At 68.2% G+C, this 16273-nt stretch overlaps 3 protein-coding genes across 3 annotated transcripts; 2 read left to right on the top strand and 1 right to left on the bottom strand.

Annotated features, from left to right (window-relative positions):
- The first annotated feature begins 3157 nt into the window (after positions 1 to 3157).
- SP6 (Sp6 transcription factor) lies at positions 3158 to 7209 on the top strand. Its single transcript, XM_030509006.1, has 2 exons — positions 3158 to 3163; positions 6057 to 7209. Exon 2 carries the CDS (start codon positions 6091 to 6093, stop codon positions 7207 to 7209), a length of 1119 nt encoding a protein of 372 aa, XP_030364866.1. The 5' UTR covers positions 3158 to 3163; positions 6057 to 6090.
- A 3821-nt stretch (positions 7210 to 11030) lies between these two features.
- SCRN2 (secernin 2) lies at positions 11031 to 13524 on the top strand. The gene is given in 9 exon segments (XM_030509005.1): positions 11031 to 11063; positions 11270 to 11441; positions 11531 to 11712; positions 11803 to 12002; positions 12087 to 12302; positions 12468 to 12633; positions 12767 to 12944; positions 13070 to 13159; positions 13161 to 13524. Coding segments are annotated over 8 exon segments (1272 nt in total). The 5' UTR covers positions 11031 to 11063; position 11270; the 3' UTR covers positions 13230 to 13524.
- On the bottom strand, positions 13502 to 16243 carry LRRC46 (leucine rich repeat containing 46). The gene is made up of 7 exons (XM_030509070.1): positions 16016 to 16243; positions 15619 to 15804; positions 15346 to 15392; positions 15060 to 15169; positions 14576 to 14645; positions 14310 to 14470; positions 13502 to 13867 (listed from the first exon to the last, which is right to left on the bottom strand). The coding sequence occupies exons 1-7, from the start codon at positions 16241 to 16243 to the stop codon at positions 13515 to 13517; spliced, it is 1155 nt and encodes a 384-aa protein (XP_030364930.1). The 3' UTR covers positions 13502 to 13514.
- Positions 16244 to 16273: the final 30 nt, after the last annotated feature.

Genomic DNA, 16273 nt, shown 5'->3' with positions numbered 1-16273 from the left:
CCGCGGCTGCACCCACAGCATCAGCCCAGCGTCACCCCCCGGGGCTGTCTGGCTGCGGGGCCCGGGGGGGGCACCCCAAAACTTTCCTGTCTGAGGCCCTGCGGCTGCTCCCGGAGCTCCCCCCAAGGCCAGGGCAACCCAGACAGCGCAGCCCCATGGCACCCGCTACAGACCCCCCCCAGGAACCCCCCCCGGGCACCATCCTCAGCACCCACACGTGTGGGGGTGCACGCAGGCAGCAGGTGCACACGTAGGGACGTGGCGCACGCACACGCATGCACACGCATGCACACACATGCACACGCATGCACACGCATGCACACACATGCACACACATGCACACACACGCACACACACACGCTCCCGGCCGAGCCGGCCCCACTTCCCCCCCCCCGACACCAATTTTCTTTATGGCAGCAGAAGAAAATTGCGTCCGGTCCCCAGAGCCAGGAGCCGTTTGAAGTCTCTGCCCCGGGGCTGGGGGGGGCCCTTGGCCACCCCTCTGCCCCCCAACATCCTTCCGGGGGGCTTGTTGTGGGGGGCATCCCTCCTGCTCCCCCCTCCATCCCTCTGGTGCTGGGGGGGGCAGGAGGTGCCTCTCCTCCTCCATCCATCCCTCCATCCCTTTGCTCATCCATCCCTCATCCCCCCACCCCTATTTCCCGCTGGGAACAGGGGTGTCCCCAGCACCCTTGTGCCATAGGGCTGTGCCCCCACCCCCAGCACAGTCCCTGCCCTATAGCAGGCCTTCTCACCCCCCATCAGAGTGCATCCAAGACCTTGTGTGTGTGTGTGTGCTGCCACCACCAGCTCTGGAGGTGCAGGGGGTGGCAGGGGTCCCGGCTGCAGTTTTGGGGAGCACAGACCCCTCCAGCGCTCACTCAGGCTCTCAGTGGGGCTCAGGACACCCCCCCCGGGCACCACTGGGTCCCCCCGAGCGGGTGGGGTGGCTCCTGCTGAGGGCCTGGAAGCATTTGCCTCACGTTGTAATGGATGCAAATGGGCTCTGTAATTAGCTGTAATTTCAGGGCACTGCTCGGGGTTTCAGACACTCGGTGGCGAGGAGATGCCCCCCCCCGAATCCTCCAGCATCGGCGCGATTGTGTGGTCCCAGGAGCCCCCCCAGACCCCCCATCCCCATTGTCCCCATGGTCCCCACCACCCCGTGCCATGGCCCCATCCAGCCGCGGGCTCTCAGCCCCGTCCCCTTCCCAGCATCTCCTTTCCCCCCCCAGCCCAGGAGCGGTGTTTGGGGATGGGGCTGGAGCATCCCGGGGGATCTCTGGGGCTTGGAACTGGCAGCACAAGCGGGCCATGGACTTCGCAACTCCTCGTCCAGGACCCCAGATGAGACTCATGGTGCCCCATGTCCTCCCATGCCACAGCCCCTCCATGGCCGGTGCTGGGGGGGAAAGGGGCCATACTGGGAATGGGTGGGAGAGGAGCCGGCACCGGGGACCCCCAGCCAGGGACCTGCCTCCCTCCTGAGCCCTAGAGCACTGGGGACACCGGGAGGAGCCCCCGGAGCGCAGGGATGCTTCCCAGCACATCCTTCCTGGCGGCCGAGCAGGAGCTGGGGACTGGGGGCCACCCAGGCCAGCGTCTCCACCATGGGGTCCCTGCTCCCTATGGCGGCGCAGCCAGGATGGGGCCTTGGGATCAGGCTGGGGATCGGTGTGGCCGGTGCCTGGAGCTGTATATGCAAAGCCTGCAGACTGCTCCCTGCCCCGCAGAGCTGCTGTGGCTGTGGCACGGCGCCTGCGAGGCAGCCGGGGAGCCCAGGGTGTCCTCAGCGCTGGGGTGTTCTCAGGACGGAGCATCCCCCTGCCCCACGGCCACGGGGATGGCCCCCAGCACCTCTCAGGCAGCTACAGGGGAGGAGAGGCAGCGAGACCCTGGGGTTGTGGTCCTCCTGCATCCCCCCATGTGCCCTACAGAGCACCAGAGCGTGTGCTCACCACCATCTATGCACAGCCAAGCCCCCACCTGCCCCAAGGTACCCATCCCGGGGTCCCCATCCCGGGGTTCTCATCCAAGCCATGGGGCCACGCTCACCCCACATGCAGCCGCGTTTCGGTGGCGACGGTGGAGCCATCCCTGCGATGATGAAAACCAGGAGAGCTTTTCCCCAAGGCGAAGGAGTTCCGCGCCCTCCGCCCGGCCGGGCGCTTGGCAAGCACCGGGAGATGCAGCACCGGCCCAGATCCCAGCTCTGGCGAGGCACCAGCACCTTCTCCCATGGGTTTTGGAGTGGGGTTGGCTTCCCCCAGGCCCACGAGGGTCCCTGTGGGGCTGCGGCCACCAGCAGCCAGCCCTGTGCCCGCCTGGGCATTGTGGCCACGGGAATGGGGACACGATGCCCCGGCGGTGAAGTGTTGGTGGCGTTGCCACATGGCACCCCCTGGGACTTCTCCCTCCTGGCACCCCCCTGTGCTGCCAGCCTTGGTGGTGGGGACATGGGAGCCGGGGGGCTCGGCCACCCGCAGTGGGGACAAGCTCAGCCAGGATATCCCCAAATCCCAAATCCACCTGGATCCTGCCACCGGCATGCCGCCACCAGCTCAGCTCTGACCCCAAAACTTGTCCCCTTGCGCCTGCCCCCATCCCATTTAACCCCACGGCACAGGGCTGAGCCGCAAAGGGGGTTCCGAGCCCCCCGGATGGGATGGGGGCAGCAGCCGGCGGCCGCCCCCCTGTGCCAGCCCGGGGCGGGGGGGGACAGCCGGGGGGTACCCGGGGGTCCCTGTCGGGGGGATTGGCAGGAGGAAGGCGGCCACTGGCGCGGGAGGGAGGCGGTTGTGTCTTTCTTCTTTAATTACCCCCTTCGTTTGCGGTGTCTGCTGCGAACTTCCCGTCCCCTCCCTCCGCTTTCATGAGCCGGATCCTGGGACCAGGACCTGGCTCCTGTCAAGCGGCGGGGCTGGGGCTCTGCCTCCAAGGGTTAAAATCACCTGGGCCGGGAGGGTGGAGCTGGGCGGTGGGGAGGAGGGAAGAGCCGGGCGCCGGGCTGGGACCCGGCCATTCCTGCTCGCCCGGCCCAGTGGGTGCCCGGTCCCTGGGGAGCCGCGCGGGTCCCTCGGGGTCCCCTCGGGAACCAGCGCCCGCGCCACGCCGATGAGGACGGACCCGCCGGGACCTCCCCACCGCCGCCGCCGTTAGACCCGTACGTACCCCCCAGCGCTGCCCGGCCCCGCCGCGGCGGCAGGGAGGGACGGAGGGACCGGGGGACGGCGGGCGGTGAAGGAGATGGGGACACCCCCCTCCCCCGGTGGGGACCCCCGGCCCGGGTCAGGGTTACCGCGGCCGCCCCGACCGGCCGGCGGCTGGGAACGTGCTGCCGGTGGCTCCGCGCCCCGGCCCAGCCCAGCCCCGGCAAGTCTTTGCTTGCCGCCCCGCCGCGTCCACTGGCCACCGAGCCCCGGGGCTCCCGGCCCCTGCGCTGCCCCCAACGCCCCCCTGTCCGTCCCCCCCTAACTTACAGCGCGGAGCCCCTTTCCCTGGGGCTGGGACCCAACGTCGATGCGAGGTTGAGACGGGAGTTGTCCCCTGTCCCGCCCCCCCGCCGCAACCGGTGCTGTCCCCCCCCTCCCCAACAAAGCCTCGGGGAGTTTCGCTTCGGTACCGGGGAGCGGTGCTGTGGGGTGGGCGGTGGGGTGAGCGCGGCGAGACGGCGGCATCCCCCCGCTTACCCCAACCCACGGCATCCGCCTCCCTGGCCGAGCCCGCAGCATCACCGCAAACCCCGCAGCATCACCCCAACCGCACTCCCCCGGCCCCGCCGCCGTTGCTGACCCACCCGTCGGGGCTCCCCCGGTCGGGGCCGGGGCTGCGGGCAGCGCCTCCCGCCCAGCCCCGCCGCGGGGCGAGGCACCGGCGGGGCGGGAGACGGGCAGAGGCTCTGCCCGGCCCGGGCCGTGACTCACGGGACGCATCACTCGCCGGTGCCTCAGTTTCCCTGCGGTGAAATGGCCAAAGCGTCGCCGAGCCCCGCCAGGGAGGGGGACGCCGGGAGCTCCTTGGGGACTTTTTGTCGTCATTCCCGGATGGAAAAATGCCCCGGGAGCCTCCGCGCGTGGCTGGGGCAGCCGCTCCTCCAGCCCCCCATCCCATTCCAGTGCTCCCGGCTTCGGAGAGAGGAAGGGTGTAGTTACAGTGGGGACAGTGGGACCTGGCTGTGGGACTCGGTGCCCGGGCTGGGGGGCTCGGTTCTTGGCGGGGGGGACACATACGTTTGGAAGCGGGGTGCCCAGAGCTCGCTGTGGTGTCGCTGTGTTTGTTCTGGGTCCAGTGGGACCTGCCCGCACCCCATAGGGTGTCCCTTCCCCTCTCGTTAGAGCTGGGGAGTTGGGGGACATCCCTGCTGTGTCCCCTCTGTCCCCAGGTCTGGGGGGACCCTGTGCAGCTGCCACCCCAAAGCCCCATGACATGCCGTCACCATGGGGTTTTGTGGTTTTGACCCCGGTCTTGCCCCCATACGGAGCGGGGGGCTGGGGGAGCTCAGGACCCCACTGGGGACCGCTGCTGGGTGAGAGCAATGGAGCCCCTTGGTGCCAGCCCTCTCCTACCCCGCTGACGTTCCCAGGAGCCAGGGATGGTCCCCAGGAGCCAAAATTGGTGCCAAACTCCCCCCAGGATTGGGGTGGGTAGAGCTGAGCCCCTCCTGGGGAGCAGCACCCCTAAACCTGCCAGCCCCGGGGGGCTCATCCCACCTGCGACCACCCTGGCTGGAGGCTGAGAACCCACAAGTGTTGGTAGCACAGATGGGAGGGTCCTGTTGGGGGGATTTTGCCCCCTCCCAGCTCCCAACCCTACCTTTGGGGTCCCCCTGTCCACTCCGGTGCCACCTGGCAGGGGAAAACAGTGTCCCCATGCAGCTGGGGGGCGAGGGGGGAGATAACTTCAGCATTGGAGACCCCCTCTCTGCTCTGGGCTTATAATGCTGGGGATTGGGGGGTCGTGGGGGTCTGGCCCCTTTACACAGGGTATCCCCCACCCCAAAGCTTTCAGGACCCCTCGGGGGGTCTCCCTGAGGGTCTGTCCCTGTCCCACTCGGGTGGCCGGGAGCCAGGGGGGATAGCGTAGGGGTGACGGGGAGTGGGGGGGGTTGCTGGTTGGGGGGTCCCCGCCGCCCCCCACCCCGGCGCCGGTGGGAAGTCGGGGGGCGGGAGCCGGTGGCGGCAGGTGGATTTCGACACCGGGGTGGGGCCCGTCCCCAGTGGGGTTTGCACAGCTCCGGTGAGTCACGGCGCCGTACCGGGCAGCCAGCGGGGGCCGGGGGTCCCCGGGTGCACCGGGGGGAGCCCCCGGGGGTCCGGGGCCGCGGGCGCAAAGGCAACCCGGAGCCCGGCTTCAAAGCGCTGCCGGTGGCTCAGCCCCGGGGCTCCGCTGCCGCCCCGCAGCCGGCTCCGCTCACCCATCCTGCTGCCAACCAGCCCGGGGGTGCGTTTTGCCCCCCCTTCGGCAGCCTGGGGGCTCGCAGCAGGGCCAGGGGCTCCGGGCAGGAGCAGGGATGGGGGAAATGGTTTCCCAATGCGGCTGACACATGGGAGAGCCAGGGTGGCCTCGGGGATGCTGTGTCCCCCCATGGCTTGGGGACACCGCTCATGTCCCCGTGGGGACCCCGGTTGTGTTGGGGTGACATGGTTGGGGAGGTGCCGAGGCAGATGGTGGCGGCTTTGTTAGATTTTGGAATTAGGCACCTACCCTTTTGGGCCACAAACGTGACCCACCAGCACCTGGGCTGTGCCGAGGGCTAGCACAGGGTCCCCAGGGACACAAGGGTGGGTGCTAAGGGGTACCCCCTACCTGGTGCCACTATCTTGGTGTCACATCGGGCTGTAGAGCACAGAACCCCCCTTGACGGCTCCGGGGTGTCCCCCAAATTGATGATGATGGGGTGTATGGCGGGACCACAGCGGTGCAGGATAAGAATTGGTGCCGAACGCCCGCCCTGTGCCGGTGTGCGCAGGGGTAAGGGGGGGTGGTAGGAGGTGTGTGTGTGTGTGCCCCCCCTTTTCACACAGCTCTTCTCTCCCCACCCCTCCTTGGCCCCGCAGGTCTGTCTGCGCCTCCGCCCCGCGCCGCTCGGCAATGCTCACAGCGGTCTGCGGCTCTCTGGGGACTCAGCCCTCGGACGCGCCCCGCGCCTCGCCGAGCCACCTCGACCTGCAGCCGCTGCAGCCCTTCCAGCCCCACGGCACCGGCACCGCCGCGGCGGGCGCCGCCGACTTCGCCACCCCGCTGAACGCACCCCCTCCCCCGGAGCTGCCGCTGGTGGGTCCCGACGACGTCGCCTTCGCCAACCCCGGTACCTACGAGCCGCATGGCCCCCCGCGGTTAGAGCTGCCCACCGACGGCCCCACGGCCCCCGGTGCCTACACCAAGCTGCTACCGGCCGCCCCTCCGGACATGGCGCATCCCTACGAGCCCTGGTTTCGGCCCCCCCATCCCGGTGCGCCCGGTGAAGAAGGAGGCGTCAACTGGTGGGACCTCCACGCTGGAGCGAGCTGGATGGAGCTGCCCCCCGGGCAAGGCGGGGGGCTGCAGGTGCCCGGGCACCCCGGGTTGCCACCGGCCCTAGGGGGGTACGGTGGTGGGGAGCACCAGCTCTGCGCCCCCCCCGCCCATCTGCTGCCCCCCCCAGCCCAGCATCTCCTGGGAGCGGAGGGGGCGAAGGCACTGGAGGGTCCCCCCGAGCCCCGCGGGCCGGAGGTGGAGAGCGGCGGGAGGCCCAAGGGTGCCCGTCGTGCGGTGCCGCGGGGCGGGGGGCAGGCGGCGTGCCGCTGCCCCAACTGCCAGGAGGCGGAAAGGGGGGGTCCCTGCCCCGAGGGCGTGAAACGGAAGCACCTACACAACTGCCACATTCCCGGCTGCGGGAAGGCGTACGCCAAGACGTCCCACCTCAAAGCCCACTTACGGTGGCACAGCGGAGACCGACCCTTCGTCTGCAACTGGCTCTTCTGCGGCAAACGCTTCACCCGCTCCGACGAGCTGCAGCGGCACCTCCAGACCCACACCGGAGCCAAGAAATTCGCCTGCCCCGTCTGCGGCCGCGTCTTCATGCGCAGCGATCACCTGGGCAAGCACATGAAGACACACGATGGGGGCAAAGACGGGGCCGAACCCGAGGTCAAGGGCACTGGGGACCCGTCGGCCGGCAAGGGAGGCAAGCGGGAGCCCGAGGGGGGGAACGCAGCCCCCACAAACTGAGCCACTGAGCCCCGGGGGGGACATGGATGGAGGTGGGGAGGACCCCCGGTTGGGGCGGGAGGGGTGTCCCTTTGGGGCTGGTCTCCGAAGGGTTTTGGGGTGGGATGGGAGGGCGCAGGGCTGGCACCTTGTGCTCGAAGGGGGACACACACACACACACAACGCACGGCGGTGCCGGTTGGGGAGCGCTGGAGCCGGAGCTGCCCCGCGGCAGTTTCACTTGTCCCGCTCCCGCTCTCCCGCCCCGGTTCCCCCCCGTCCTCCCCCGGTTTCCCAAATCATCTTTTTTCTCCTTTCGGGAGGCTGCTGGCAGGCGGTGGGGCTGTTTGGGAGCAACATCAATGGGAGCCGAAGGAGCAGGCGCTGCCTGGGCACGTCCAGCCCAAAGGGGAGGAAGGAGAAAGGGAGAGAGGAGAAACCCGGGAGCCTTTGCTTGGGGAGAGCAGCCACAGCTCCCCCGGCCCCCTCCCCATAGCCCCCTCTATAGTGTTACCCTCCCAGGCTCAGCCCCCCCCCCCCATTCCAGCCTTATTCTTTTGCCGAACACGCGGGTTTGGGCACCCATGTGGGGACACGCGAGGTTCAGGGGGTGCCTATAGCCTGGGGCTGCCGGGGGTCCCTCACCCCATGGGTCCGGGCAGGGGGGGGGTGACCCCCCCCATTTCCTTGCGCCCCCCGGGGCGGGCAGGGATGGCCGGGGCGGGCGCGTGGCGCGGCGGGCGGTTGCCCAAGCGCACACCTGCAGCTTTCCCACACCCACCGCCGCGGCCCCGGGCGGGAAGCTCCCGGGCGGCCGCGGTCCCGGGAGAGCCGGGGCGGCCGCATTCCTCCGGCCTGGCACGGCCACGCTGCCCCCCCGCTGCCGTCCCTCCCATTGGGCACCGCGGCCACCCCATTCACCGTCCGTGCTCCAGGTCCCTGGGGGACCCCCGCTATCCCCGTCCTCCCCCTCCCCGTGCATGCTGCCCCGTAGCCGTCCCTCCCCGGGATCCCGGATCTCCAGGGAACCTCTGTGCATGCTGCCTGTCCCTCCCGCCCCGGGGACCCCGTAGCTGTCCCTTCCCAGGTCCCTGTGACTCCCTGGGCCCCCCCCAACCAGGGATCCCGTATCTTTCCTCCTCTGGGGCTGTCACCCTTTCCCCAGGGGACCCCGTATCTGTCCTTCACCCCCGGCTTGTGAACCGGACCGTGAAACTTGGGGTTTAGACCTTTTGGGTCTTATCCCCCCGATTTTGGAAGAACCTCTTGGACACAGAAGGAGATGCTGAACCTGGGACCTGGGAGGGGAGGGGTGTTGTGTTGGGGGGCAGCGCTGGGGTCGGGTGGGATGAGGCTCGCAGGCTGCTCAGGGCACCCGGAGCTCCCCCGGCTCTGCCCCCCAGCCAGCACCAGTTCACACCAGTTGGGAATCTGGGGAAGGGGGGGGAGATTTGGGGGGGGTCGATCTCCCAGCATGACCCCAGCCTGGGGGCTCCTGGGAGGGGGGCTGCCCGGGCTCGGAGCACCCCAAGGTTTGGGGGGAAGAGGTGGAGGTGAAGTCGAGTGGGGTCCGTGCCCAGAGGGCGCCCCAAAACGTTCGGTTTTGATTGTATTATTATTATTATTAATTATTATTATTAATTATTATTATTTTATTAAGGTGAAGCCAGGCTTTGCCACTCGGGCAGAGTGGACATCTCGGGCCGAAGCTGTGGCCGTGGGCCTTATGGATGGGGATGGGGGGTAGGACCCCCCAAAAACCCTGTTCCCCATCCCCATTGGTGTGCATGAGGCTGACAGCAGCCCCGCTGTGCCGTGGGGCTGGGGACAAGCTATGGGGCTGGAGAAACCCAGCACGAGGTGAAGTCTCGCTGGGGGGGGGTCTCTGAGAACGTGTCCTCAGCCCCATGTCACAAACGCCAGCGACCGTCCCCCCGCAGGACTCGGGTGACCTGGGCTGCCCGCAGCTCTCGAAGGACGTCCCCGACTCCAGCACTTGCCTTTTCCAGCACAAAATTCCCTCTGGGAGCTCCTGGCTGGGATTTCGTCTCCTTGAGGGAACCCCAGAGTGGGGGCTCAACACCCTCCTCGTGTTGCTGTAGCATCACTCTGGTGTCCCATTGGATTTTAGTAGCCAAGCCCGGCTCCAGCCGCGGCCGGGGGGCTCTGGAGTGTCGGGGACCCCCTGCGCTGCTGGGGCAGGTTTAGGAGGGCTGAACTGCGGGCACCCCCAAAGGTGGGCTGGGAAGGGCCCCCCCCGAGCAGGGGGGCTCCCCGGTGATGCCGGGGCTCAGCCTCACCGAGCAGGGGGGGTCCCCTGTGATGCCGGGTCTCAGGGCTCAGCCCCACAGAGCTGCCCCCCGACTGGCTCGGAGCCGGGGGGGTTACGAGGAGGGGCCCCAGGTGCGCTCTACCCCCGCGCTCCCCCGGGCCCTGCCTGCCGCGATGGGGCAATGAAGGCTGTAAAACCGGGTGGGGAAGGCCGGAGGCCGGCTCCCACCCGCCGAAACCAGTCCAGCCTGCTGCGGCGTGGGGATCCCAGCCCTGCACCCCGAACCGCCGCGTCTCCCACCCCCGAGCTGCCTCCCCCGGGGCGAGGGAGGAACCGGCCGAGCTGGGGGCTCCGCGGCATCCCCCCGCCGGGCCCCCCGGGGAAGGCGGCGAAGGGGGTTCGGGGGTGCTGCATCGAGGGGTGTCCCCCCTGCAAGGAGGGGAGCGTTTGTGCTGTGAAGAGGCTGCGGGGCTGTGGGATTGGGTTTTGTACTGGAATAAACGCCGCGTGTTTTTCCACGCCCCGGCTCTCCGGCTCCGTCTGTGCCAAGGGATCCATCCAGGCGCCGGTATCCCGGTACCACCCCCCCGCCGCAGACCCTCACCCTGGCCTCGGGATGGGGATGCAGGAAAGGGGGGTGGGGGCCAGATGAGCCCCCGGCCTCAGGAGGGCATCATCCTGCACCCCGGGACGTGCCGGGCGGGTGCCCAGGGTCCCCCCCCGCGGGCAGGGAGCTGCCGGCAGGTCTGCCCGCATACCGCGGGGCGGGCGTGACTGCGGGACGCTGCCCACGGAGGGAGCTGCCCGTTGGGGTGCTCGGCATGGGGGTGCTGCCCATTGGGGTGCTGCACATGGGGGTGCTGAACATGGGGATGATGCCAACGGGGGTGATGCCCGCGGGGGTGCTGCCCATTGGGGGGTGCTGCCCATTGGGGGGTGATGCCCATTGGGGGTGGTGCCCATTGGGGGGTGCTGCCCATTGGGGGGTGATGCCCATTGGGGGTGCTGCCCATCGGGGGGTGATGCCCATTGGGGGTGGTGCCCATTGGGGGGTGCTGCCCACTGGGGGGTGATGCCCATTGGGGGTGGTGCCCATTGGGGGGTGCTGCCCATTGGGGGGTGGTGCCCACTGGGGGTGCTGCCCATTGGGGGGTGATGCCCATTGGGGTTGATGCTCATGGGGGTGTAGCCCATTGGGGGTGTAGCCGATGGGGCGGTAACGCCCATGGGGGGTGCTGTCCATTGGGGGGTGATGCCCACTGGGGTGCTCAACATGGGGGTGCTGCCAACCACGGGGTTTTATGCCCAGGGAGGATGCTGCCCATGGGGATGCTGCCCATTGGGGTGCTGCCCATTAGGGTGCTGCCCAGGGGACCCTCCAGCTCATACCGTGTCCCCCGCCCCTTCCTCACGGGAGATGCTACGTGTGTCCCCCGTCCCCGGGCTCCTTCGGGGTCTGGTCACCCCCGCCCCACGGAGGTGCCTGTGCCGGTCCCCGCTGCTGCCGCTGTTCGGCCTCCGGCCACGGGGCGCCGCCGTCGCACGGGCGGGGCGGGGCTGGGGGCGGGACCGGGCGGCGGCGGCGTTGCGGGAGCGGCGGCAGGTCCGTGGGGTCCCGAAAGGGGGTTCCTGGGGGGTGGATGGGGTCCCACCTGCGGTCTGTGCAGCGCTGCGGGGTGCCGGGGCAGGAGGTGCCCCCAAGGGATGGGGTCCCTGCTGTCCCCCCGGTGTCCGCACGTCTGCCAGCCCTAAAGGGACCCACTGAGGACGGGGACAAGCGGGTGACATCCCCCTCGGTGCCCGGTTTAGGATGGCGGGACGCGATTGCACACCCTCGTCTTGCGACTGCTTCGTGGCGCTGCCGCCGCACACCGCGGCTCCCGCCGTCATCTTCGGCAAGAACGCGGACCGGCCGCGGAGCGAGGTGCAGGAGCTCATCTACGTCCCCGCCGCCACCCACCGGCCCGGGGACAAAGTCCAGGTGAGACCGCGCTGGGGACAGCGCGGGTGCAGGGTGCAGTGCACTGAGCGTGTCGGGTCTCAGCCCCAGCGCCGTGTCCCCCACCGCAGTGCACCTACCTGGAGATCGAGCAGGCGGAGAGGACCCACGCCGTGGTGCTGAGCCGTCCCGCCTGGCTCTGGGGTGCTGAGATGGGCGCCAACGAACACGGGGTCTGTGTGGGCAACGAGGGCGTTTGGACCCGTGAGCCCGTGGGGCAGGACGAGGCGCTGCTGGGGATGGACCTGGTGAGGTGAGCACCGTGTTGTGACCCTGCCGGTGCCGCGGCCGCCCCGCCGTGTCCCCCCCAGCGCCGTTAGACGGGGTGCTGCCGGCGCGGCAGGCTGGCTCTGGAGCGGGGCAGCTCTGCCCGGGAGGCCCTGGAGGTGATCACGGCGTTGTTGGAGCGTTACGGCCAAGGTGGGAGCTGCAAAGAGGAGCCGGTGCCCTTCATCTACCACAACACCTTCCTGCTGGCTGACCGCACCGAGGCCTGGGTGCTGGAGACGGCTGGACGGTACTGGGCAGCCCAGCGGATCCCAGGTGAGCGGCTGCTGGTGGTAGTGGGAGGAACGAGGAGCCCTGTGTGTGTCCCTCAGCCTGATTCCCACCCCCCGGCCTTGGCAGAGGGCAGCCGGAACATCTCCAACCAGCTCAGCATCGGGAAGGAGATCACGGCCGAGCACCCGGGGCTGCGGCAGCGAGCGCGCAGCCAGGGCTGGTGGAGCGGGGATGGAGAGTTCAGCTTTGCCGACGTCTTCTCCCTGGAGCAGCAGCCCCCTCGCATGGAGGCTGCCAAAGCCCGCTACCGCGCCGGCAGGGAGCTGCTGCAGCAGCACGCAGGTGGGGCCAGGGGCAGGGGACAGGGGACAGGGGACAGCGGCAGGGGACAGGGGCAGGGGACAGGGATGGCCACCCATGGCTCATCCCAGCATCTCCCCACCCCTCGTGGTCGCTGTGAGGGTAGCTGAGGTGCCAGTGGTGACGTGGCTCTGCCTCACCCACCAGGTCACATCACAGCAGAGACGTTCATGGGCATCCTGCGGGACAAGGCCAGCGGGATCTGTGTGGACACGGAGGGCTTCCGCACGGCGGGCAGTATGGTGTCCATGCTGCCCCGGGACCCTGCTTTGCCCTGCGTCCACTTCTTCACGGCCACTCCTGACCCCTCCAGGTGAGGACACGGAGGGGACAGCCCCACTTTGGGGTGACGGGGATGAGGCTGAGCTGATGCCCAGCTTGAGCATCCCTAGGGAGCAGTGCCTGCCCTTGTGCTGCCTGGTCCCAGGGGTGCTCCTCTTCGGCAGGTCTGTCTTCAAGCCCTTTGTCTTCGTGGCCGGGCTCAAGCCCGTGCCACAGGTGAGATCTCCCACGTTCCGTGATGACCCTGCCAAGCAGATCCCGCGGTTCCAGAGCACGGTGGATCGGCGGCACGAGCTCTACCGCCGGCACCAGGCAGCGCTGGAGCTGATGGAGAGCGACCAGGTACCACAGCCCCTACCCCAGGCGCTGCTGCCCCGGGGCCCTCGCGCTGCCCCAGTGATGGGGGAGGCAGTGGGACTCCTCGAGGGTGCCCAGTCCCAGCTCTTCTCCCTCCCTGATGCCGCCAGGAGCGAGGCCAGAAGCTCCTGCAGATGCTGCGGGACCTGGAGAAGCAGGGCCTGGAGGGGATGAACGCACTGCTGGAGGGGACAGCAGCCCCCCCCCCCGCAGGAGCTGGCTGACCTCTTCTTCGACTGCGTGGAGGCAGAGATGAAGTTTTACACATAAACCCTGCTCCTGTATATGGGAAAACATTCCCGGTTGCCCAGCCCCAGCTCCTCACTTCATCCAGTGTCTCCAGCCCAGCCTGGGGCTGCGGAGCCTCCAGCTCCCTGAGGAACCAGCACTTTGAGAGGTGGCCATGGCCTGAAATGCAGCTGCAGGGGGAAGGAGAGGGACGTGGAGTGGGGTTTGGAATCCTGCCTGCCACCCCATGTGTCTTTTCCCACTGTCAGGCTGCAGGGCTGGCTGCTCCGTGGCAGACAGGGGGGTTAGTGTAGGAATAAAGAAGCTTTAATCCCAACTGCATGGTGCTGTGCTGCTGCGGGCTATGGGGGGCAACTGCTTGTTTCGTGCTCCTTTGGCACAAGTGTCCTCTTGCAGAGCCTTGTTGTGGGGCTGGCTGCTGCTGGGAGCTCGCGGGGGCAGCAGTGGCAGTGGTGTCCCCAGCTTCACTTGGGGCCGGGGCTGAAGCCGCCGGGGCCGCGGGGCCCCGCTGCCGGGTGGGTTCAGAGGCAGCAGCAGCAGATCCCGGTGCTCCCGCAGCTCCTCCAGCCTTTCCAGACGGGTCTGATGTTCCTCCAGGGCCTCCCTCCTCCTCCTCTGGGAGTGCCCAGCCAGCTCCCGCTGCAGATCCACAAAGAAATCTGCCAGGGATCATAGAATCACGGAATCAATTGGGTTGGAAAAGACCTTTAAGCTCATCCAGTCCAACCGTTGCCCAGCACTGCCAAGGCCACCACTAACCCATGGCACTGAGGCCTCGGACACACGGGGTGTGAACACTTGCAGGGACGGTGACTCCAGCACTGCCCTGGGCAGCCTGTTCCAATGCCTGAGCACCCTTTGGGGAAGGAATTGTTCTTCATCTCCATCTAAACCTCCCCTGGGGCAGCTTGTCCTATCACTTGTTATTCAGGAGAAGAGACCGACCCCCCCTCACCCCATCCTCCTTTCAGGTAGAATGGAGAGATGGAGAATTGCAGGAGATCGGATGGAGCTTCCTGCCACCCCTGTGAGCCCTGGGGACAGAGGGACCTGCCTGCTTAACCCCCAAGCATGCACCGTGTCCTGCTTCAGCCTGGGCACCTTTGCCTGCAGTGAAAGGGCTGCTTGGCACAGAGAGCACCTCATCATCTTCATCCTCACTGCTGCAGGAGCCTCCTTCCTCTTCCTCCTCATCCACAGTGCCATGGACAGGCTGAGCATCCAGCTGCAGGAGGTGGGGCAGAGCAGCCACCACCAGCTCCCTGCAGGCAGCAAAGCAAGAGCAAATACAACGGCTGTGTGTGATATGGGGGGGCTGTACCCCACTGCGGGTTTGGCTCTCCCCCTTGCAGCCTCCCCTGACCCACCTGTATCCCTGCTGGTGGGTGCATTCGTTTCCTGTCAGGTCGAGGAGGCGGAGGCTGCGGGGCAGCTCAGCTGCAGAGGTCAGAGGGAAGGCAGAAAGGGGCTGAGATGGAAGCTGAGACCCCCCCCTCCATCAAACCCCCACGTGCCCCCATCTCCCAGAGGCAACAGCCCCTGCCTCAGGTGGGGAAACTGAGGCAGGGAGGGCAGGAATGTGCATGGCACACACTCCCTTGTGAGCACTGAGGGATTTCCCTTCCCCACCCCTGTCTCAAGCAGAGGGCCTGGTGGAGGAAGGGAGGGAGGAATTATCCCTCTCTCTTCTGCCAAAAATCACCCACGGGAGGAGCTGGCTGAAAGTCAGCTCAGACCTGGCCACAGGGCTGCTCTGGAACATGCAGGCCAGCATGTGCCAGACATTCCCTGGTACTCAAAGCACCCCCCAGGCAGACCCAGGCTCCACCCAGACCCATTCCTGCCTCCCACCTGGCTCCAGCGTCTGGATGCGGTTGTGGGACAGGTCCAGGACGCTCAGGTGCTGCAGGGGCTGCAGGTTCTCCACTCTGCGGATGCGGTTTCCAGCCAGGGACAGGAACCTGCAGAGCACAGGGAGGGCAGTGGGGTGAGGTGGGGGGGACACCACAGCCCCCGGCGGCTCCGGGCTGTCAGGGGCTGCAGCTGGGACCCCCCCGGCTCTGCCAAGGGAAGGAGGGATTCCTGCTCTCCTCTGAGCACAGAAAGCCATCTCCTTGGGGGCAGGAGCTGCCCGTACCGCAGGTTGGGGAAGCAGCTCAGGTTCTCGATCTTCTCAATTTGGTTCTGGGGGGGGAGAGAAAACAAAGAAACGTGGGTTTCTACTGCATGAAAAATCAGATTTTGGGAGCTCCAACCTCACTGGGGCAACGTGATGTCCCACCACCGCCACAGGAGCTTATGGGGCTGTGACTGCAGAGCTCGGGAGGACCCCAAAGCTGCTCGTGTGGGTTTGGAAAGCTCCAGCTGCTGGTGCCAGACCCTCGGCTGAACTGTGTTACCTGCCCCATACCTGCTGCAGGTAGAGGCTGTGGGTGTCCCGCCGGCTCCGGAGCCTCCTGATAGCGCTGATGTTCTCCCGGTCCAAGCGGATGGTGCAGGGAGATGGCAGCTCGGTGGGTCTGGAGGAGAAGGGGCGCTGGGGGTGTCCGTGGGGCACAGAGACCCCTCCCCGCCAGCCTGGGGGTGCAGGCGGGCTCTGTGCGGCCCCTCACCGGCGCTCTGTGTGCGGGGGCTCCGCCAGCCCGGCCCGGTTCCTGAGGAGGCTATCGGTGAGGGTCCCTCCCGGGGACGTTTGCTCATGGCCTGGGGGGTGCACAGAGCGGTGGGGCCGAGGCCAGCGGGGTCCAGCCCCCCCCCCCCCAGGCCCTCCCAGACCCCTCAATGTCTCACTCACCCCCCAGCCGAGCCTCCCCTTGCCCGGCCATGGCGGGGGGGCGGCCGGTGTCCTTGTCCCTCCCCTGGGCCCTCGGCTGGGTGCGCTGCGGGGACCGGGCCGAGGGGGCGGGCGCTGGGGCAATGGGGGGCAGAAACCCGCGGGCTCGGGGGGGCGGCAGGGACCGGGCTGCCGGGCTGGGGAGGGGCAGCGCGGGGAGCCCCAGGCCTGGCAGGGACACCCCCGGGGCTGGGGGCGCCATGGGGCTGGGATCGGGGTCACCGGGACCGGG

The sequence above is a fragment of the Strigops habroptila genome, chromosome 19 (genome assembly GCF_004027225.2).
Source record: "Strigops habroptila isolate Jane chromosome 19, bStrHab1.2.pri, whole genome shotgun sequence".
In the NCBI taxonomy this organism is placed as follows: Eukaryota; Metazoa; Chordata; class Aves; order Psittaciformes; family Psittacidae; genus Strigops; species Strigops habroptila.
Note: the sequence above shows the minus strand (reverse complement) of the source record. Positions and strands in the feature narration are given on the sequence as shown.

Excerpts from the sequence above, each read along its gene's own strand:
- SP6 (XM_030509006.1), top strand. The coding sequence starts at position 6,091 with ATGCTCACAGCGGTCTGCGGCTCTCTGGGGACTCAGCCCTCGGACGCG.
- LRRC46 (XM_030509070.1), bottom strand. The coding sequence starts at position 16,243 with ATGGCGCCCCCAGCCCCGGGGGTGTCCCTGCCAGGCCTGGGGCTCCCC. Across the intron at positions 14,471-14,575 it reads ACCCACCAGCAGGGATACAG|GGAGCTGGTGGTGGCTGCTC; the intron begins GTGGGTCAGGGG and ends TGCTGCCTGCAG. Across the intron at positions 13,868-14,309 it reads CCCTTTCACTGCAGGCAAAG|ATTTCTTTGTGGATCTGCAG; the intron begins GTGCCCAGGCTG and ends GATCCCTGGCAG.